We start from the raw sequence: 22,760 nt of genomic DNA, 5'->3' as shown, positions 1-22,760 counted from the left end.
AATTTTAGACCGGGTTAGTTAAGAACAAATGTACTTCTACCTGAATATTTAGTACAAGTATTCTGAGATATATACCCAGTATCTACTGTGCTGTGTGGATTTCATTCTTGTGTATCATAGTGTGTGTGTGTATATATATATATATATATATATATATATATATATATATATATATATATATATATATATATATATATAAAATTATTATTATTTTTTCTATGGTGCTACACAGTTTATACTGTTTTGTTCTGTATTTCTTACTGTGCATTTTAGTCACCTCATACCACTTTAATTCTCTGTTTGTGTCCTGTATTTACTGTCAAATAAATCCGGGGGTTATTTGCAAGTATTGTGTTTGGCTATATTGTACTGTTACGCTCTAAGGCTACATTCTCTATAATGTCTGCCACACAGGGCGGGAAATCCGTGGACGCTTCTACATCATGCAGTGCTTGGACCAAGGATTTACCTGAGGGGGAAGTTTTAGCTGATGGTTCAGGCACTGGATGCCTTACATCTCCCAGTCAGCTCGCAGCACCTGTGCCCAATCAGAAACCACCTTGGGCAGCATTCTCAAGTATTTTAAATACTCTTGTGACACGTCTCTCGCCCCCTGTGGGGCCTCCTGTGCCATTACAGCCACATATTGTCCCTGTAGTTAATCCGCCCTGGGCGGACACTCTGTCTACCCAGATCCAACAATTAAATCAAGCTTTGGTTAGACAAAAGTCTACCCCACGCCCCTCTGGGGTCAAGGGGTCATCTAAGCGGGCCGCTTCCTCCTCACAATCCACTAATAGTTCAGATAATTCTTCTGAGGAGGATGGGGAATATACTGATCCGTCAGACACTGAACAGTCGCTTCTGATGAGGAACCTACAACTCAGGTTGATGTTCCTGACCTAGTGGAGACTATTAAGCTGATTCTACAAATTGATGATGAGGTAGATCCCACTACTGCATCTAAGAAACCTGATAAATTAAAACGTCAGAAGGTTACTAAAGTAGTCTTACCACATTCTGACAATTTAATTGACATACGTCAGGAATCCTGGTCGTCTGCAGGAAAGAAATTCTCTATTTCTAAAAAGATGCTAGCTCGTTATCCTATCCCTGCAGAGTTGACTACCAAGTGGGAAACTCCACCGCCGGTGGACTCTCATGTCGCCCGTCTTGTTGTGCCATCTACTCTGCCTGTCACCTCACTGAAGGAACCGACGGATAAGCATGTGGAGGGATGCCTGAAGTCTATTTACTCCCGCACTGGTGCTGTACATAGACCCACTATAGCAGCCTCCTGGGCCGCGACAGGAATTGAAGCATGGGTTCAGGCAATAGAGGATGAGCTGCCTCAGGATATTTCTGACACTGCCAGACAATATCTGTCTCATATTACCACAGCCTCCCACTATATTCAGGAGGCGTCCTCTGAGGCAGGTGTAATGGCGGCCAAGGCGTCTACTATGTCTATACTGGCTCGTCGAATTCTGTGGTTGAGGTCCTGGAAGGTGAACCTAGACTCCAAAAAGAACTTGGAGGTGCTCCCTTTTAAGGTAGACATCCTTTTTGTGGAGGATCTGAATAAGACTGTAACTGACTTGGTGACTGCTAAGACTGCGTTTCTCTACTAATCCTTCTGCACCGAAGGCAAAGAGTACCACTTTTCATTCCTTTTCGGCCTACAGGGAAAGCAAAGGTTCAGGCGTACCTGAGACAGGCTCGTACTTCCAAAACCACTAAGCCCAAACCTAAACAATCCTGGGCCGTCCATCAGCCTGCCTCCAAACAAGACAAGCCTGCTGCATGAAAGGGCAGGCCTCCCCCCTAGGGGACCCCAGGGTGGGAGGACGACTTCTGCAGTTTGCCCAGACCTGGTTAAAGACCACTTTGGACGCCTGGGTGCGGGAAGTTGTCTCTCACGGGTACGCAATCTCTTTCAAGAGACATCCCCCTCTCCAGTTCGGCTCGACGGTTATCCCTTCTGATCTGTTGAAAGCACAAGTTTTACATTTGGTTGTGCAATCCCTCCTGGACACAGGAATGGTAGTGCCGGTACCCCTGTCCCAGAGAGGCAGGGGATACTATTCGACCCTATATCTAGTTCCGAAACCGAACGGGTCCTTCAGGCCTATACTCAACCTCAAATATTTGAACAAATTTATGAGCGTGTCCAAATTCCGTATGCAAAATCTGCGATCTATTGTACTGGCCATGGAACCCGAAGACTATATGGTATCCCTGGACATACAGGATGCTTACCTGCATATACATATTGCCATATCGCATCAATAATATCTGCGGTTTGCTATTGGCAACCTCCATTATCCATTCCAGGCTCTGCCATTTGGACTTGCACGGCCCCTCGGATCTTCACCGTATCTCGGATCTGGCCATGATGAAGCCCCTTCTCCGCCGTCAGGGAATCAGGATCCTGCCGTATCTGGACGACGTGCTGATCCTGGTGATCTCCCAAGATGTCTGGAACGGACGGTCAAATTCCTACAAGCCCTCGGGTGGCTCATCAACTGGAAAAAGTCCTTGCTGGTCCCTGCTCGGAGCATGGTGCACCTGGGGGCACTGCTGGACACACACACAGTCAAAGACTGTTTCTGTCTCCAGAGAAGGTCCTAAAACTTCAGGACAGGATCAGTTACTTCCTTTCTTGCCCAAGAATGTCTATACACTAGGCCTTTTGACATGGTACAGTGCGCTCAATTTCATTCACGCCCTCTGCAGAGGTTAAACCTTTCCAAATGGGACGGCCTGCCTCATTGGTTCAGCTCTCAAATGATCATCTTGACTCCCGAGGTTCGTCGGTCACTGAGCTGGTGACTACAGGACCAACAGTTTAGCAGGGGCTGACCCTTCTGGATCTCCAACTGGGTCCCACTGACTGCAGATGCCAGTCTGCAGTATTTGGGTGCGGTGCTAGAGCAACACTTTCTCCAGTGTCGGTGGACCAAGGAGGAATCTCTCCTCCCGATAAACATTCTTGAATTGCGCTGTGTTCAATGCTCTGATACGGAACAGGCCTGTTCAAGTACAGTCTGGTACGGAACAGGCCTGTTCAAGTACAGTCAGACAACGCCACCACGGTGGCATAAATAAATCATCAGGGCGGCACTCGAAGCCGCATGGCCATGATGGAAGTATCAAAAATCCTTTGTTGGGCGGAACGCCATCTGCCAGCAATATCGGCAGTGTTCATTCCAAGAGTCCTCAACTGGGAAGCGGATTTCCTCAGTCGTCAGGATGTACAGACCGGCGAGTGGAGTCTTCATCCGGCAGTCTTTGAACTCCTAGTGGACAAGTGGGGCCTACCAGATGTAGACCTGATGGTGTCTTGACACAATCACAAGGTTCCGGTCTTCGGATCAAGGACAAGGGATCCTCAAGCAGTGTTCTTGGATGCACTGGCAATTCCATGGAACTTTCAGCTGCCATACGTGTTGTGACAGGACGGTACCGTACGGAAGCACTCGCCGCTTGCCGCGTCCCGTCGACTGCGCACAGAATGGAAGGTCAAGCCGCACGAGGCCTGACCACATAGGGGATTCCCGCTTACCGTCAGTAACCGCCTGTTACTGACTCCACCCACTACGCTGTGGGCGGGTTCTCGCTGCCACCACCAAACTCCTAACCTGCCGTGGCGTTTGGAACCACGGTTCTGCTCTGTATGTGCCGACGCACTGCCTTACCACAGCTGTGTGGTGCTGACGAATCCCCACTAGCCACTTGCTAGGCCTCTACCGGTAGCTGGCGGAAGGCGGAGCTTGGAGACGTTAGGTGCTTCCCTGGACAGCCGGAGGACGGGGCTAGGTTTGGCCTAACCCTGTTGGTCACAAGATGAAGCAATCTTCTTGAGGCAATGATGTTTATTTGCTCAAATATAGTTCTAAAGAGAACTCTTCCCTATTGCTAGGGGCAACAGCATACAGCAAGATGTTCCAGCAGAATAAGATGGTATAACTACAACTCTGGAGGCACGCAGGTCTCCTTTTTATGTCAGTTTTCCACACAGTACCACAGGGGGGTAAGCCCTCCCTGTCTTCTCCAACCAATCAGGTTATTTTACAAAATACCAATAAATTACATTTTACAAGGATATAAGTGCAATAAAACAATATCCTCCTTCCTGTCACCCAGACAACGTTTGGTATCAGATTAACATTCACTATTGATAAATTTATCACATATCTTCAAAATACAGATGTTTCTGGTCATTCACATCTCCAGGCAATCCCAGTGTTTAAGATTACAACAGGAATGGCTACAATACAAACAAACAGTCTTCCTTCCTTTATCTTCCATTCAGGGATCGTATATCAAATCCAAGCCCATAAACCCAATGATTAGCATCTCTCCTAAGGAACTTACACATCAAAAGGTATTGTCCTTCACACCTCTCTGATAGAACAGGGCCATTAGCATGCCACTTCCTATTTCCAGAGGATAAGAGATGCGTATTCAGACATCTATAGTAACTGCATTTTTCCTTTAAATATACACCAAGCCTGTCTTGAATATAAAATAGATACAGTTAAACATGCATTCCTGCAATAGTGCACAGAGCACTACATATGACATGTTAAAAGTAAAACACATGATTCAACAAACTTTTAAACAGTCCGCAACATGGCGCTGGGCACGAGGGTTAACCCCTTCAGTGCCGCAGACGCCATTACACGTGTGGCTGGCTAGTCTCTCCGGCCACACGTGTTCCCTCCAGTGTCACTCCTGCCCAGGGTACTACAGAAGTTCAAGCAAGAAGGAGGAATACTGCTTCTAGTCACTCCAGCGTGGCCCAGACGGCATTGGTTCTTAGACATACAGGGCCTATCGATCGAGCATCCTCTTCTCCTGCCTCAACGCCCAGATCTCCTCGTTCAGGGCCCTTGTGTCTACCCGGACCTGGCCAGACTGGCTTTGACGGCGTGGCTCTTGAAGCTTCACTCCTGAGGGCCAAAGGATTCTCCGAGGCGGTTATCCAAACTATGCTGAAGGCCCGCAAACCGGCTTCTGCATGGATTTATTACAGGGTCTGGAATTCTTAATTCACCTGATGTGCTGCTAAGAATTATGATGCATCCAAATTCAGAATTTACAGACTTTTGGCTTTTCTGCAACGCCCTGTTGGCCTAAACTTAGGCCTTTGTCTGGCCTCCCTCAAGGTTCATATTTCTGTCTTGTCGGTGTGGTTTCAGAGAAAGATTGTGGCTATTCCTGACGTTCATACTTTTTCACTCAAAGCGTTTTACGGATTCAGCCTCCCTATGTCCCTCCTGTGGCTCCATGGGATCTCTCTGTTGTCTTGCATGCCCTACAAGAGTCTCCATTTAAACCTCTTGAGTCAGTGGACCTTAAATGGCTTACACTTAAGGTCGTGTTTCTGCTGGCTATTGCCTCTGCTAGGAGGGTGTCGGACTTAGGAGCTTTGTCCTGTCGTCCACCTTTTCTGATTTTTCACCGTGACCAGGCAAGGGCAGTTCTTAGAACTCGTCCCTGTTATTGGCCCTCATTCCGAGTTGATCGGTCGCAAGGCGAATTTAGCAGAGTTACACACGCTAAGCCGCCGCCTACTGGGAGTGAATCTTAGCTTCTTAAAATTGCGACCGATGTATTCGCAATATTGCGATTACTAACTACTTAGCAGTTTCAGAGTAGCTCCAGACTTACTCTGCCTGTGCGATCAGTTCAGTGCTTGTCGTTCCTGGTTGACGTCACAAACACACCCAGCGTTCGCCCAGGCACTCCCACCGTTTCTCCGGCCACTCCTGCGTTTTTTCCGGAAACGGTAGCGTTTTCAGCCACACGCCCCTGAAACGCCGTGTTTCCGCCCAGTAACACCCATTTCCTGTCAATCACATTACGATCGCCGGAGCGATGAAAAAGCCGTGAGTAAAAATACTTTCTTCATAGTAAAGTTACTTGGCGCAGTCGCAGTGCGAACATTGCGCATGCGTACTAAGCGGATTTTCACTGCGATGCGATGAAAAATACCGAGCGAACAACTCGGAATGAGGGCCATTTACCTAAGGTGGTGTCATCTTTCCGTCTTAACCAAGAGATTGTGGTTACGGCCTTTATCTCCTCTGGTTTGTCATGCAAGGAGTGGTCTTTGGATGTGGTACGGGCTCTCTGTATTTACGTGGAGAGGACTTCCTCTCTCAGGAGGTCTGATACCCTTTTTGTACTTTTTGGTTTTCACAAACGTGGCTGGCCTGCGAATAAGCAACTTTTGGCCAGAGGGATTAGAATGGTGATTGCACAAGCATATGCACAGGCTGGCCTTCCAGCTCCTGCTGCTATCAAAGCCGATTCTACTCGGTCTGTTGGACCTTCTTGGGCGGCTCGCCGAACAATTGTGCAAGGCGGCTACATGGTCCTCAGTGAACACGTTCATTAGGTTTTATGCCTTTGATACTTCCCCCTTCCAGGATGCTTCCTTTGGACGCCTGGTTCTTGTGCCCCGCTACGGTGCGTCCCACTCCCATGAGGAACTGCTTTAGGACATCCCCGATATATTCCCTGTGGAACAACGTGTACCCCGCTGCAGAAAAGGAGATTTATGGTAGACTTACCATAGTTAAATCTTTTTCTGCGAGGTACACTGGGTTCCACAGGGCGCCCACCCTGAAGCACTTAGCTTCTTTGGGTTTGTATGGCTGGTACCTTCTCCTCTCGTGAGACTGTTGTTCTAGGTGACTAACATCTGCCTTCTTTTTTACCTGCTACTGCATTGGACTGGTTAACGAAACTGAGCTCGAGTGTCCAGAGGTGGGGTTATAGAGGAGGCCATGCAATGCATCCTGGGAACAGTCAAAGCTTTAGCCTGTTGGTGCCTCTAGATCAAGATCTAACTCTACAACCCGATGTATTCCCTGTGGAACTCAGTGGAACTCGCAGAAAGAGATTTAATTATGGTAAGTCTACCACAAATCTCCTTATTTATTAACAGTTTCTTATATAGCGCAGCAAATTCCTTTGCGCTTTACAACTGGACACAATTAGAAGACAAAACTGGGTAAAAAAAAAACAGTCATAGAGGTTAGGAGGGACCTGCTCGCAAGCTTACAATCTATGGGATAGGCCCTATGTCACACAGGTCATCCCCACGTCACCAAGTGGGAAAGTGTGCCACACAGGACGTCCCCACAATTTGCCAAGAGGGATAATGTGTCCCGTAGGTCGTCCCCACATGTCACCAAGAGGGAGTGTGTGTCACGAAGGCCATCCCCACATGTCACCTAAAAGGGAGAGTGTCGCACATGCCGTCCCCACGTCACCTAGAGGGGGAGTGTGTCACACAGGAGGTACCCAGAAGTTTCCAAGAGGGATGTGTCCCGTAGGCCGTCCCCACATGTCACCAAGAGGGAGAGTGTGTCACGAAGGCCATCCCCACATATCACCTAGAGGGGGATTGTGTCCCGTAGGCCGTGTCCCCAAGAGGGGGAGTGTGTCGCAGGTTGTCCCACATGTCGCCTAGAGGTGGAGTGTGTCACATGGGCCATCCCTATGAGTTACAGCACACGTGGGGGATGATGTAGAGTGAGTACTACTATAGTCTGCTAGTTTGCTCTGCTCATGCTGAAACTGTGATCGAATACGTATATACGGGTTTACAACTGGTTGCCATTTAGGACTGTCTCTGGCAGCTTACGACCAAATGGGTGGGACAGAGGTGCTCTGTCATAAACAGTGCTTGTGATTGGCTGGTTATGAACACCACACTGACACTGATTTGATACTTCATTCATCTGCTGGGCACAGCCTAATGCTTCTGCCATCTATCATGTGTTTCTCAAATGTTTGTTTATCTTGCATACATAAGATGGCGGAGTTTCTGGAGCATGGGTAGGTTGTAGCATTTAAAATGAAGAAATGTGTTTGTTACACATAAGGGAAACTGTCTGAAACTTGGGCGTAAGGGTCTGTAGTGTTTCTGGCCCAAAGCAGGCGCATATCCATCCCTTGCACAGAGTAACAAATCTTAAACGCAGAGGGAACGCTGGCTGCATAAGGGCAAGAATACTCTGGCTTTGCGTGCAGATTTTTTAGCAATGTAAATTGCGCCCAATTTGCGTCTCCCATGGTGTCTGACCGCTGTGGCGAACACAGCGAAGTCTTCTTCATAATCAGTCATGTCTCAGAGAGGTGAGTGGGAAAGATAGGCAGTGTCATAATGAGTCACGGAGCTATAATGGTTTGTTTTTCAGCAGTAACCCATCCCTGGCAACTGCCTAGATCCCGTAATTCATCATATGGGTCAGCAATCCCTTTCTTAATATGAAACAATGGTTCAGCCCATTTTGCGGACGGATCATGCTGTTTTTCGCACTGCGCTTGCTCCGTGTCAGAGCATAGGACCTAATTCAAGGTTGATTGCAAAACAACATTTTCCTCTAATGGGCAAAACCATGTGCACTGCAGGTGGGGCAGATATAACGTGTGCAGAGAGAGTTAGATTTGGGTGGGTTATATTGTTTCTGTGCAGGGTAAATACTGGCTCCTTTATTTTTACACTGCAATTTAGATTTCAGTTTGAACACACTCCACCCAAAGCTAACTCTCTCTGCACATGTTATATCTGCCCCACCTGCAGTGCACATGATTTTGCTCATTAGAGGAAAAAGTTGTTTTGCAATCAACCTTGAATTAGGCCCATAGTGAAATAATTTCCGGGGGATCTCTTGCCCCAAGAATTGGACCTTGTGCGAAGGGCTGCAGATATGTCCTTATACTGAGCATCTATACGGCGCGGCTAAGACACTCCGACATACAGTAGTCTACTTTTCCCCAAATATTGCATAGTTCCTGTAGCCACATACAAAGCCGCTCTCAGTGTACCCGAGACACTAGGTTGTGACTTTTGTTGTAAGGGAATTGGCGCTGCCTATGTACAAAGTCGCGGATTCAGCATAACGGAAGTGGTGGGAGGAATAACCACGGATGCTCGTATTGGAACCTTTATTATACAGATTTGCGATTTAGTACATACACTGCAAGCTCTATTAAGCTTGGTACACCGTGTCTGATATATGGAGAACCCGTCGGTGGGTGTGTCTCCCCAATATGTCTTTGAACGTCGTTCACGAACATATCATGTCAGCTGTGCAGCATCTTCAGATATATATTGGTGCGCCTGGCTCTGTATACAGGCGGTCCGCTGACCACCCATACACTTGCTGCAGGGGGCTGACTTCACAGCTGGGCGGGCAAATTCAAACACCTGCCCAGCTGGGTGTCCTGACCGACACGTTGAGCAGCTGATCGGTAAGTGTGTATACTTACCTGGATAAGCTGCTTGGTGGTCGTCATATTGCTCTAGTCTAGATAATCACTCTGTAGATTTGGGCGCACATTACATCACAAGTGCTGGTGTAAAATTTGCCCAAAGAGATATTCAGTGTTTTCTGTGGGCTCAAGATGAGCCCGGTTCTGCAGCAGTACCAGAAGTGCCAGGAGGAAAGGGTAGCATCTCGGTAATGGTATACGACGGATTAGAGATCAGACATGGCAGCGCTAGTAGTAAATGATAGTCACGTTACCCAGTTTGTGCGCAATATAGTACTGTAACAAAGTGTCATATACATAAAACGGAATACAGTTAAAACTGCGCTATTCATACTTTCATAAGCCGCATTTTAAATGTACAATACAATTAAATAGACACAGTAGAGAAGGACTAATTAAATTCAGCTCAATACAAACATATTACCCATTAAAAATCAAATGAGAATCTTAATTACCGCAGTCCAATCACAAATATCAATTAAGTAATGTGAATAGATGGCTATGACTTCACATAATGTATCCACACACACACACACACACACACACACACACACACACACACACACACACACTCTCTCTCTCTCTCTCTCTCTCTCTCTCTCTCTCTCTCTCTCTCCTCTCTCTCTCTCTCTCTCTCTCTCTCTCTCTCTCTCTCTCTCTCGCGGAGGGGTTCAGAAGCAGTCTTCCTGTACCTGGCACTAGGGATGGCCATCGACCATCGATGATTCAAAATCATCGATGGTCTATGACCGATGGTAACTACTTTTACCATCGACGGGGGAGAACCAGAGGGTTTACCGCCATTGAAGGTAAAGAGCTATCAAATATTTTTTTTTATATTTTCTCTAGGGTGTCAGGGACACCGCCCTCAGACACCCATGAAGCCACACCCCCGGGCTCTGATTGGCCCGTGACTACCTCAATAATAAAAGTAATTTGAGCCATCGATGGGCAAAACCATTGATGGTTCCCTTACAGATGGTTGCTCACCATCGAGGTTATCAACCGATGGTAACCATCGATGGATAACCCACCGATGGCCATCCCTACCTGGCGCCAAGCATCTGCAATAGATATTTAACATGCGGTACTGCACGCAGCCTACACACGCACTCCGCTTCCCTCTCCCGTTACTCTTCTCTGAACGTAAAGTATAAGATGGTGTAGGACGGTTCTGTATACTGACAGACAGGCCTTTCTTATAGGTATGAGAACTGTATGTCATGCAAATAAATATGTGCCCCCTACACTGAATCAAAACTTCTTTTGCAGCCGCCTAAAAGCCACCCCACATTGGCCGGGCAGCAGCAATGGGTGTTTGTCACTGGGGCCAAAATGGATGGACCATTTACGACTCTTAGGGGGATATCCTATTAGGCCCGGGAAAACATCGGGTGCGAAAAATGTATGTTTTTCACGATTTTTCCCAATGTTTCATCGATGCTTTTTTTTACAGGCTATCCAGATTGATCGCCTGTAAAAAAAAAAAAAAAAAAAATGCCCTTTCTCCCGAAAACACACAGGTTCAGTGAAACCTGTGTGTTTTCGGTAGAAACAGCCCCTTTTTCGCAGGCTGTTTCTACCGAGCGAGGCGCAACACAATCCCCCATGAGCGGGACAACCTGCAGCGTCCCATGCCCACTGCAGCAGCAGCAGGCTGGGACTGCAGGCATCCGGAAGCTGTCCTCGGTGTGGTGACCCCCGGCAGAGAAGCGGGGGCAGCGCCGTGACCACATCCCCCCTCTCCTCCGTCCCCAGCAGCGGTCACATGATGGGGGAGCAGCCATGTGACCGGAGGAGCAGCGCTGCACCGGGTGCTGTCAGGAGCCGGCACCCGCAGCAGCTTCAGCTAACCCCGATAAGCCACTGCTCGTAATGGCTTATCGGGGGTAATAGGATAGCCCCTGGCGGGACAATTAGCGCCTTAGTGTGGTCAGCAGGAAAATGGCTAACCACCTGACACAATACTGTAACATACCTGATATAATGCCACTGGATCTTTAGCAGGCATCTCCCTTTTTATATAACCAGATGTCTGATTTCGGATCACGTACCAGTAACTGTTTTCACAGTGATGCGTTCAATCAGGGCGGTCTCACGCCTCACTATCTACACCATTATAACTACAAATTTACTAATATTACCCCTTTCACATCCCAATGCCGGATCCCACCCGGGAATTGGATCCTTCCCGGGTGTGATCCAGCATTGGAGCCAGTAATATGCCGGGTCGGTTGTCATAGCAGTGGGGGGCGGAGCCGGCAGCGGGGGTGAAGGCAGCGCTGGTAGATGAGCTCATCTCCGCACCGCCTCTCCCTATGTAGTAAACGGGTCCCTGGTCACATCGGCCCGGGAACCCGTTTACACTGCCAGTGACCCGGTATTCAACCCGGGAATAACCCTTCTTATTACTTGGGTTGAATTACCGGGTCAGGCGACACGGGAATTCTCCAAGGCCCCTTTCACATCGCACACTGACCCACGTTGACCCGGCAATATGCCAGGTCGATACCGGGTTATTTTTGCAGTGTGAAAGGGGTATATGTTTCAGGATGTCTCATTTATACCCCTTCTACCTCTTATTTCCATGTTTTGATTATCGCACTCATTGTAACTCAGGAAGTACACCCAAGATGGCCTCCTTGCCTGGTACTGTCTTGTGTAAGATGAATAATGCGTGGTTCGATTGATTTTGCGACAATTGTGTATGTTGCCTAGCATTCTGTGTTTCCTCCCTATTATCAATCATCTCTACCTGGCATTTGCCTATCCTGCCCATAACCCTACAGGATGTAGTGTGCCTGAAATGGCTGCCTGGCCTGGATCCTGCCTCTCTTGGAGGATAGTCCCTGGAACGGTGACCCAAAAACGCTGCCTCACCCCAGTATTATGTGTGTGTGGGCTCTGCAAAGCTCCTGGAGTCCTATTGGAGAAAAGCGCTATATAAATAAAATTATTATTATTATTATTATAGTTAATGCGCAACAATGTACATTTCCTTTATATGTTCCCTAAACATATATATATATATATATATATAAAACAGATACTCTCCCTTTTGCGCTATTAAACAGAAAGTGAGAAAGGATTGGGTTAAGGCTGCCAAATTCCACTAAGTCCCTTGTTAGGAGGGACTAAAAAGATACAAATATGTGCCAATAGAGGAATGGGCGCACTTGGGTTGTTTTTCCACCCAATATTCAACGGGGAAAAACAGCAGTCTCCCTAAGATATTTACTCCTAATTTGTGAGCATAAAACCACATTTAACATGTTCCATGTAAAATTTATTACAACATAAAAGCAATGATACAAAACGGTATAGTATCTCTTCTTGCAGATAACACCATATAGTACAGAGGACCAGTTGAAATAACTTTGATAGATTCCTCCTTCTCCTTTGACAATTCGGAGATTTGATGTTTATGAACAAATAACCCGACGCGTTTCGTCTTACTCTAAGACTTCATCAGGGGTATGTCTCTAGTGCTTGATAAATACTGTTAGTGCATCAATAAAATGGCAATTACGTATTCTGGATACTTGAAAAAACCACACACCGGTGGGGTACACAGGTGAAAGTTAGATTAAGCCTTATGGTTAAGTGCTTGAATAACAAGTTCAAACGCATAGGCCTGAACGCAAGTTCAAATAGGTATGTGACCTTATGATTCAGGGATTTGGATAACAAGTTCAAATACACAGGTCTACCACAATTTCATATGCGTGTGTAACCTTGCCAGCAGCTACAATAGCTTGATTACACTGGTTGTGACTTGAAGCTATTGTAGCTGCTGGCAAGGTTACACACGCATATGAAATTGTGGTAGACCTGTGTATTTGAACTTGTTATCCAAATCCCTGAATCATAAGGTCACATACCTATTTGAACTTGCGTTCAGGCCTATGCGTTTGAACTTGTTATTCAAGCACTTAACCATAAGGCTTAATCTAACTTTCACCTGTGTACCCCACCGGTGTGTGGTTTTTTCAAGTATCCAGAATACGTAATTGCCATTTTATTGATGCACTAACAGTATTTATCAAGCACTAGAGACATACCCCTGATGAAGTCTTAGAGTAAGACGAAACGCGTCGGGTTATTTGTTCATAAACATCAAATCTCCGAATTGTCAAAGGAGAAGGAGGAATCTATCAAAGTTATTTCAACTGGTCCTCTGTACTATATGGTGTTATCTGCAAGAAGAGATACAAAACGGTATAGTATCATTGCTTTTATGTTGTAATAAATTTTACATGGAACATGTTAAATGTGGTTTTATGCTCACAAATTAGGAGTAAATATCTCAGGGAGACTGCTGTTTTTCCCCGTTGAATATTGGGTGGAAAAACAACCCAAGTGCGCCCATTCCTCTATTGGCACATATATATATATATATATATATATATATATATATATAAAATAAGTGATCCTATTATTTGGTTAAATTCAGTATGCAAGCTGAAAAGTGTGCTATATGGTGTGGGAGGCCCTGCCACAGGTACACCAGCAGTGTGCAATGTACAGTTTATGGCTGGCTATACTGTATGTACACACACACTCTCCCCCCCCCCCCCCTTTCCTCCTCTTCCTGCAGATTGTAAGCAGAGGGATCACATTACACAGCACCGGTGTGTGGGAATGACACTGCTGTTGCTAGTAGTGCTCCCTGAGGAGTGTGCAGTTTGGCTCTCTAAGCTCTTACACAAGGAGAATCGGTGGTGGCACTACAACTTCCAGCAACCCCTGTCACCCAGGGAGCATACTTGGAGTTGTAGCTTCTGTAATGCTGGGGAAAGGTCACCTCCCGGGGTTATGCACCAGTATGCTTTCCCGGAGCTTCCTTTTCATAGCTCTTTTGGCCCACAGAGCTTGCAATCTAGACGGATATGTAAGGCAGTGATTGCAGTGTGCAGACCCCAGGCCTGTGAGCTCATCTCACCCCCCCCCCCCCCTCTGCCTGAGTGATAGCTGAGTGCTGAGAGGAGGTTGTGGCAGGACAGAGTGTGCACCCCTCCCCCTGCCCTGTGTCACAGCAATACTGGGGGCTCCCCTCCTCCCTGCCTCCAGTCACTGCTCTGCAATCTGACCCGGCCACAGCCAGCCCTCACCAATCCCCGCCCCTCAGTGATGTGACGTCAGCTCATTAGCGTAATGTGCGGTGGGGGGGCGCGTCCCGACCAATCACCGCTGTCTGAGAACGTAGCCTGTCATTTGCATATGACTGACATTCCTCTGCCAGCCAATGAGCGGGCAGAGCGGGTGAGAGGACTGATTTGCATGTGAATGACACGGCCCGGGCGGCCAATGGGAACGCAGAGCGGTAAATGGGCATGCGTGTGTGGGGGGGTGGAGAGGTTTCCCTCCCGTCTCCCCCCCCCCCCCCCCCCCCCCCCCACACTCCTCCTCCCGCTATTGCTCCCAGCTCAGAGGGGGAGAGAGAGCGAGTGAATGGTGCCTGATACCCTGTCACAGGCCACAGGAAAGGGAGAGAGGGGCCCAGCACACACCCACAGAGCCGGGAGCGGTGAGGGAGGAGGGGGGCCGCACAGAGACCCCACTCACTCTCAGAGGCTGCGGCACGGAGCGGGGATTCCTGTGTGTGTGATACTCATCCTGTCTGCGCAGGAGCAGCCCACATCCATCTCCACATAGGCAGCCCCTGACTGCTGAGGACACCCTCAGTACCTGCTGAGACAGCCTGGGAGCAGAGAGACACCCCAGTACCTGCTGAGACCACCTGGGAGCAGAGAGACACCACAGTAACTGCTGAGACAGCCTGGGAGCAGAGTGACACCCCAATACTTGCTGAGACAGCCTGGGAGCAGAGAGACACCCCGTTACCTGCTGAGACAGCCTGGGAGCAGAGAGACACCCCAGTACCTGCTGAGACAGCCTGGGAGCAGAGAGACACCCCAGTACCTGCTGAGACAGCCTGGGAGCAGAGAGACACCCCAGTATCGAGACACCCCGGTACCTGCTGAGACAGCCTGGGAGCAGAGAGACACCCCGGTACCTGCTGAGACAGCCTGGGAGCAGAGAGACACCCCAGTATCGAGACACCCCGGTACCTGCTGAGACAGCCTGGGAGCAGAGAGACACCCCGGTACCTGCTGAGACAGCCTGGGAGCAGAGAGACACCCCGGTACCTGCTGAGACAGCCTGGGAGCAGAGAGACACCCCAGTATCGAGACACCCCGGTACCTGCTGAGACAGCCTGGGAGCAGAGAGACACCCCGGTACCTGCTGAGACAGCCTGGGAGCAGAGAGACACCCCGGTACCTGCTGAGACAGCCTGGGAGCAGAGAGACAGCCCGGTACCTGCTGAGATAGCCTGGGAGAACAGAGAAACCCCTAGTGCCTTCTGAGACAACCTGGGAGCAGAGAGACACCCCAGTACCTGCTGAGACACCCAGTGCCTGCTGAGGAAGCCTGGGAGCAGAGAGACACCCCAGTACCTGCTGAGACAGCCTGGGAGCAGAGAGACAGCCCGGTACCTGCTGAGATAGCCTGGGAGAACAGAGAAACCCCTAGTGCCTTCTGAGACAACCTGGGAGCAGAGAGACACCCCGGTACCTGCTGAGATAGCCTGGGAGAACAGAGAAACCCCTAGTGCCTTCTGAGACAACCTGGGAGCAGAGAGACACCCCAGTACCTGCTGAGACACCCAGTGCCTGCTGAGGAAGCCTGGGATCAGAAAGACACCTTAGTACCTGCTGAGGAAGACTGGGAGCAGAGAGACTTTCCATAACTGCAGGGATAGCCTGAAAGAGGAGAGACACCTCCCAAGACAGCCTGGGATCTCAGTGACACCCCCAACCTGTTGAGACAGCCCGGAAGCACAGAGCGCCCCCTTCCCAACTGCTGAGAGAGCCTGCACCCCTACCAGTCCCCTACCTGTCAGGCCAGGCTGGAAGCAAAGGCAGTACTGAGAGGACCTGGAAGCAGTGACACCCCACCTAGCTGCTGAGACTGCCAGTCTGCACATGAAGACCTCTTCCTACTGAGCCCCCCTCCCTACAAGTCAGTTACCTGTCAGGGCAGACCGGGGGGCACAGAGACTGCTGCGGGGATGCCCAGTGCCTGCAGTGTGGTGCTGTCATGTGAAGGTGGCAGTACACTCTCCCGTCCCTGCCAGCTCTTACAAGCATTTGTTATTGTTTTCCTGCTCTGCCCCTCGTGGCTCCTTGTGAGAGGGCACACCGGGCTCTGCCAGCATATCTGCTTGTTTGTGTGACCCAGAGAGTGCGGACTCTGCCAAGACATTGACTGCATGCCTCCTCCTTTCCTGTGATTTAGACCTGTGTGACATGGGCATCCTGGCATCTCACAGGGCATCGTGACCTACCTGTACTCAGCATGTACTCATCAGAGCGGCCACCCCCTCCCCGCTGCCTCAGCATGTTCGGTTAGTGATCTCTACCATACTGTTTACTACCAGTGCCCGCCATCGCCTCCTGCTATTTACTACTGGAAACCAGGCACATTCCATAACTGGGGACTGCTGCCAATGCTACACGGCAGAGGGTAGTGGCCTATGGTGCCTTATGCTATGTCTGTGTACACCCTAGGTAGATCTGGGTCAGAGAAGCAGTGGTAGTGTGTAGATGTGTATTTTATGTTTTTGCAGAGGGAGTGAGTGGGAGGACTTGGTGAATGCACCAGCCTCCCCCGCAGCTCCCTGCCACTTTCTACTCCCCTCTCTGGCCCAGCCCCTGGTTGTAAATGATTTAATGAAGTCGTGCACCAACAGGGGGGCAGAGCCAGCAGCCCAGCCTCACTGTATACAGTGTATGTACTAAACGGATCACTATGCAGTTGCACAAGGCTGTCTGTGTGTGCAGGTGATAAAGCATGAACATAGACCTGACGTGATACAGTAGCTCTGCAGTATTGTCTAGCTCCGATCAGTGTGTAGGGCAAGGTCATAGGGTGTGCGGTATAGCATTTGTTAGTACAGTTTGGTACATCTGCTAGGTTTGGGTGTATGATTGTAGCTATTTAGAACAATGGCCGTATAAAATATATGCTATTTAAGCAGTGGGTGTTAAAGGCTTGTTTAGTTACAGGTAAACGGGTAAAGTTGTTTTGGTGTTGGAACCAGTATTGACAGTACAGCCCATAAATGAGTTAAGCTTGATAATTGTATAATCTTCCGGATAATTGTTAGTGTGTGCCTGTATGAGCACCGAATTATCGCTTTGGCAACTGTGTGGCCTTATGCAAACATGATCACAGATTATTGATAAGATACTGGCCGGATCAACACGTTTAAGAGCATCGATTACTGATCACAACTTGCCGGGTCTACATGTGTGCGACCACCGATTATTAATAAGATACTGGTCGAGTCTACACGTCTACGAGCACCGATTATTGATCAGAAACTTGTCGGCTATCCACCCGTCTGAGCCCTGATTGTTAATAAGATACTGGCCTGGTTTACACGCGTGCTACCACAGATTGATTAGAAACTTGCCAGGTCTACACGTCTACGAGCACCGATTATTGATCAGAAACTTGTCGGCTATCCACCCGTCTGAGCCCTGATTGTTAATAAGATACTGGCCTGGTTTACACGCGTGCTACCACAGATTGATTAGAAACTTGCCAGGTCTACACGTTTAAGAGCACCGATTACTGATCAGAACTTGCCGGGTCTACACACGCGCGACCACCGATTATTGACAGAAACTGTCTGGATCCAGGTGCGTACGAGCACAGATTATCAATTACAAACAATATAGTCAGGTTCGTACATGTACGAGCACTGAATTAGTGATCAGGACGTTGTCGGGTTTATGCATTCACAAGCATTGATTATCAATTAGATCGGGTCAAATGTTTGGTTCCCCCATTCTGCTTAAAAGGTGCAAATGCACCTTTCTTCAGCTGCATAAGAAGATAATCAAAGCAGTGTGTGTGTAAGGATGAAATACGTTCATCCAATCGTTAGGACAGATTATTGGCAGTCATTCCGAGTTGCTCGCTCGCTAGCAACTTTTTGCAGCGCTGCGATCAGATAGTCGCCGCCTATGGGGGAGTGTATTTTCGCTTTGCAAGTGTGCGAATGCTTTTGCAGCTGAGCGGTACAAAAAAGTTTTTAGCAGTTTCTGAGTAGCTCTGAACTTACTCAGCTGCTGCGATCACTTCAGCCTTTTTGGTCACGGAATTGACGTCAGACACTCGCCCTGCAAACGCTTGGACACGCCTGCGTTTTTCCAAACACTCCCAGAAAACTGTCAGTTGACACCCACAAACGCCCTCTTTCTGTCAATCTCCTTGCGATCGGCTGTGCGAATGGATTCTTCGTTAAATCCATCGTCCAGCACCGATCCTCTTTGTACCTGTACGACGCGCCTGCGCAATGCGGTGCATGCGCAGCTTTGCCGAGATTTAACCTGATCGCAGCGCTGCAAAAAGTTGCTAGCAAGCGATCAACTCGGAATGACCTCCATAGTACGGAGCAGAAGGAACAATTGTGTAGTGTGTACGCACAGTATCTGATGTTCTCTGGAATCATGAGTTAAGCTTGGTACACACACTTCTAGTGTGTGCCGGTCTGAAAATCGTCCGATCTGACAGAACGATTATCGGATTGGTGTGCAACTGTACACGATGAGCAATTTCTAGCTTAGTGTGTATTTTTCCGGTCTCCTTAACGGGATTGGGAGCTCGGGAATGGGATAGCGTGTGCAGCACACCAGATTCTAACACCACGATCTGAAGTTTGCAGGGAACGTTTGAAGCCGTTTATTGGCTGACGCAATAATCTGTCCTAAGGATCGGATGAAAGTATTGGATCCTTACACACACTGCTTAGATTATCTTCTTATGCAGCTGCAGAAAGGTAATGAACTATCGGCAAAAAGGACACAGCACAACGTTTTTCGCATCTTTTAAGCAGAATGGGGGATCCAAACATTTGACCCGATCTAATTGATAATCGATGCTTGTACATGCATAGACCCAACAACGTCCTGATCACTAATCGGTGCTCGTACATGCATGAACCTGATTATATTGTAATTGATAATCTGTGCTCGTACGCGCCTGGATCCAGCCACTTTCTGTCAATAATCGGTGCTCTTAAATGTGTAGACCCGGCAAGTATCTTATCAATAATCGGTGCTCTTAAACGTGTCCAATTATCGACCTAACAATAGGATAGTGTGTACACAGCTTCAAATTGCAAGGCTGAAAGACGTGTACCCAGCTTAAGAGATACACTGAGGCATTTCTTTGAATCGTTCAGCCTTCCCTGTGTGTATATAATTTTTCATATTGTAAAGATGATGTACATTTGTACATTGGTGAAGCAGCTTTACATTTGGCAAACCAACCTAGTGACCTTTTCATTTGCTTATTGAGGGGTCTGTGAAAATCCTCATGTAAATAAATAAAAGGTGATCCTAAGACCATATGGTGGTGTATTCAATTAGCTCCAGTAATCTCGGATCTATTGAATTCACCCCCCCCCCGCCTATTCAATTGAGGGCTGTTTTCGCCTGTTTTTTAGAGAAATTTTCACCAATGCCTTTTCACCTTATTTCTTTTGTGAAAAATGCCTCCAAATCGACGCAGGTGAGAAAACATGTGAAGTCGCCAATCCACATGTTTTTAGCTCCTGTTGAATTTTTCCTAGGCTAAAAAGCGGACCTAGTTGAATACCCCCCTCTGACTTTCAGAGCACTGAACAAATGTTTTCACGATCATCTGACCACTAGATGGCGCTAATCTGAAGTCTTTCACGATGGTACAAATGCAGATCAGATATCTATAGTGTTTGGCCATAAAGTTTTCCTGCTAAGGAAGTTTAGTGACTGATACGGACTAGCTCATAAGGTGTCTAATATATATATATATATATATATATATATATATATATATATATATATATATATATATATATATATATATATATAATATATTAAATGAATAAAGGGCTGTAGCAATGCCTGTACTGTAGTGTCACCCTGCAGGACATCAGCTTAAGTCTGGCAATAAGTGTCTTATCTCCGTCGGTCACTTCTATACTGCGATCATTAGGATGACAAAGGTCTCCTTCAAGGCAAGCATCACCCCTTAGATTGGGTTGCTAGAAGTACTTGAATAGTCAGGAAAATATATGGGTCCAGATTGAAACCTCAGTACAGGGGGAGGGGGAGCTCTATGTCGTCAGTGAAGAGTGTGTGTGTATGTCTTCATTCTGACATTTTTAAGCTAATCTGTGCAGCACATAGCTTTTCAAATGTTGTGGAACTACTAGTTTCAGCTGAACATACGAGACAGATGCTGGAGGAGGTATTCTGAGCCTTGAGGCTCAATAGCTGTAGCATTGAAATTAATTATACCTCTTGTACGGTACCATGGAACCTTTTTGGCACCTTCTAGATATAAGATGATGATGTGTAAGAGAGCACTCCCTATAAATGGGATATCCACCAGAAATAAAGTTTTAATACACCGTTGCTATTTAAAAGAATTGAGGTTGGTCGCTTAACGTTGCCATATTGCACTTCAGTGGTCTGGCTGTGTATGTGTTCTGGTAGTGGCCATAGGATTTGTTCAGGCTTAGGGCTTTGTTGACTCAGGGTTCGTGTGTTATGTCACTCAGCGTATTGGCACTGGATGGTAGCAGACAGCTTGTGTGTGCTGCTGTCATGGTTTGGCAGCGTGGTGAGGTACAGACTCCACATAGTCTTGGCATTTATATATGTGGTAAATGCCTCTCTCAGATGTTTCTTGAAACCATGCAGTGTACATTGCCATTTATCAAGCCACATACTTTGCAATGAGAGGTGCTGTGTGCCGTGGGTTTAAAATGATACAGCCGTCTTAACGCAGTGTTCAACTGTGTGTGGTATCATCCGCCGCTGTCCTGGCATCACATGCGTATATGGGCACAGGCTTACATTGTATATGGTACCACGTCACTGCCATGATTGTAGCTGCTTTGCAGTGGTGTCTAAAGCGTATTGGTCCACTGCATGTAACTAGTGCCTCATTGAGGAAACAAGTTCTTGGCGACTTTATAGGCTGTGTATTGGCGCTGCCGCCAATGCTTGTAGGGTAAGGTGCACTTAGGTGAGAAGGATCAAATAATAAAAAGTCACTTATTCTGTGCTCTTTCAATCCTGTCACCCTACGAATCCCATGGTTCCTGAAATGGTCAAAGTGGCAGATCCTCCTGCTTTGGGGGTGGGGCTTGCACAAAACTGTGCGCATGGTTTTCGAGACACTTAAGAATCCCAGACCTCCCCCATGTGATGCCCATTACAGACATTGTGGAGATCCGCCTTAGTGAGGAGCACAGGGGACATTTCAATGTTTTCAGGGTTTTTTTTTATAATCAATTTCAAGTTTTAATTCGAATTTCCTTTCATCGTGAATACAAATACAAACTGCAGTATATCAATTACCCCAGCATATTTGTGTGTTTCTTTGAAATACCAAGATCTGCAAATTAATTTGCCCATAAAAAGTGACTGCCCGTTACTCACAACACTTGTCCTTGTGAAGAGATCCCGAAAACCTGCACTTTTGGCCACATAAGTGCCCCATTGTTACTGTCAGCCAGCCAACAACCCTCTCCCCTGCTCCATCCCTCTCATTGCTTTCCTCCTTCCTGTACTATAGTGTCTCCCTCACAGGTCCTCAGTCTCTCTCCTCTCTCTCCCCCATCACTCCTCGCCCATTGTGTCGGTGACCGCTCCGAGGCTGGACGGAAGGTCACACCAAGTCTGAGAAAACAGGAACAAAGACAACGGCAGTCTTTCCTGACTGTACTTACACTGAGATGTATGCTCCTTGTTCCACACAATATCATTGTGCAGCAGGATATCCAACCTCATTGCCACACGTGGGTTACTAATAGCCTAATTACCCCTCCTGACTGTGCATAGTAGAAGGGGCTCAGCGGTGTCTAACTCTAGTGCAGTGTATGTAACTCTCTCTCTGCGCCTATCAGGGTTCCGGAATGATTTCTAAATCCGGTGGTGTACTGGACAATCGGAGTGCCTGGTGGAACTTTTTCCAGTGTGGTGTAACCCACAGTGACTACTTTCAGAGTACACAGTTGGGCATAGTGCATCTGTTAAGTAGATGGTTGGTTACGTTTCATGGGACACGTAAAGATACCTGTGAATGAGCATTGGATCTGCTTAAGTGCATTCTAAAGAATCAAAGCATTGTACCATGATAGCCACAGATGGAAGGAGAAAGTGCAGGGGAAGGAATACCCTCCTACATTGGTTCTCAAACTGGTTTACAAGTTTTGTGCCCCTATATATTTACAAGTATCACAATATATATATAATTTTGCCCATCACACACCTGGGAAAAGCCTCGCCCCTTGTCATCATGCTGGGGTCATGGTCAGCAGTCTGGGAGCTGCCAGAGGCATGACCCCAGTCCCTGACTCCAATGAATAGATGCTGGGAACGGCATCTGTTCACCGCTTGCTA

The 22,760-nt window shown here is 47.7% G+C and overlaps 1 protein-coding gene across 7 annotated transcripts in view; it reads left to right on the top strand.

Moving 5' to 3' along the window:
• Positions 1–22,760, top strand: part of CIC (capicua transcriptional repressor) — a 194,244-nt gene that overhangs the window by 143,364 nt on the left and 28,120 nt on the right. Inside the window, exon 1 of one of the 7 annotated variants that reach the window (XM_063942349.1) lies at positions 14,696–16,702. The exons of the other annotated variants lie outside the window; for them this stretch is intronic. Coding sequence (XP_063798419.1) covers positions 16,654–16,702 — 49 coding nt within the window. The 5' untranslated portion in view covers positions 14,696–16,653. Of the gene's footprint in view, positions 1–14,695; positions 16,703–22,760 lie in introns of those variants that run through there. 7 annotated transcript variants of the gene reach the window in all.

This window comes from Pseudophryne corroboree, chromosome 10, assembly GCF_028390025.1.
Source record: "Pseudophryne corroboree isolate aPseCor3 chromosome 10, aPseCor3.hap2, whole genome shotgun sequence".
Lineage (NCBI taxonomy): Eukaryota > Metazoa > Chordata > Amphibia > Anura > Myobatrachidae > Pseudophryne > Pseudophryne corroboree.
The sequence above is the reverse complement of the archived record's forward strand: the minus strand, read 5'-3'. Positions and strand labels throughout refer to the sequence as shown.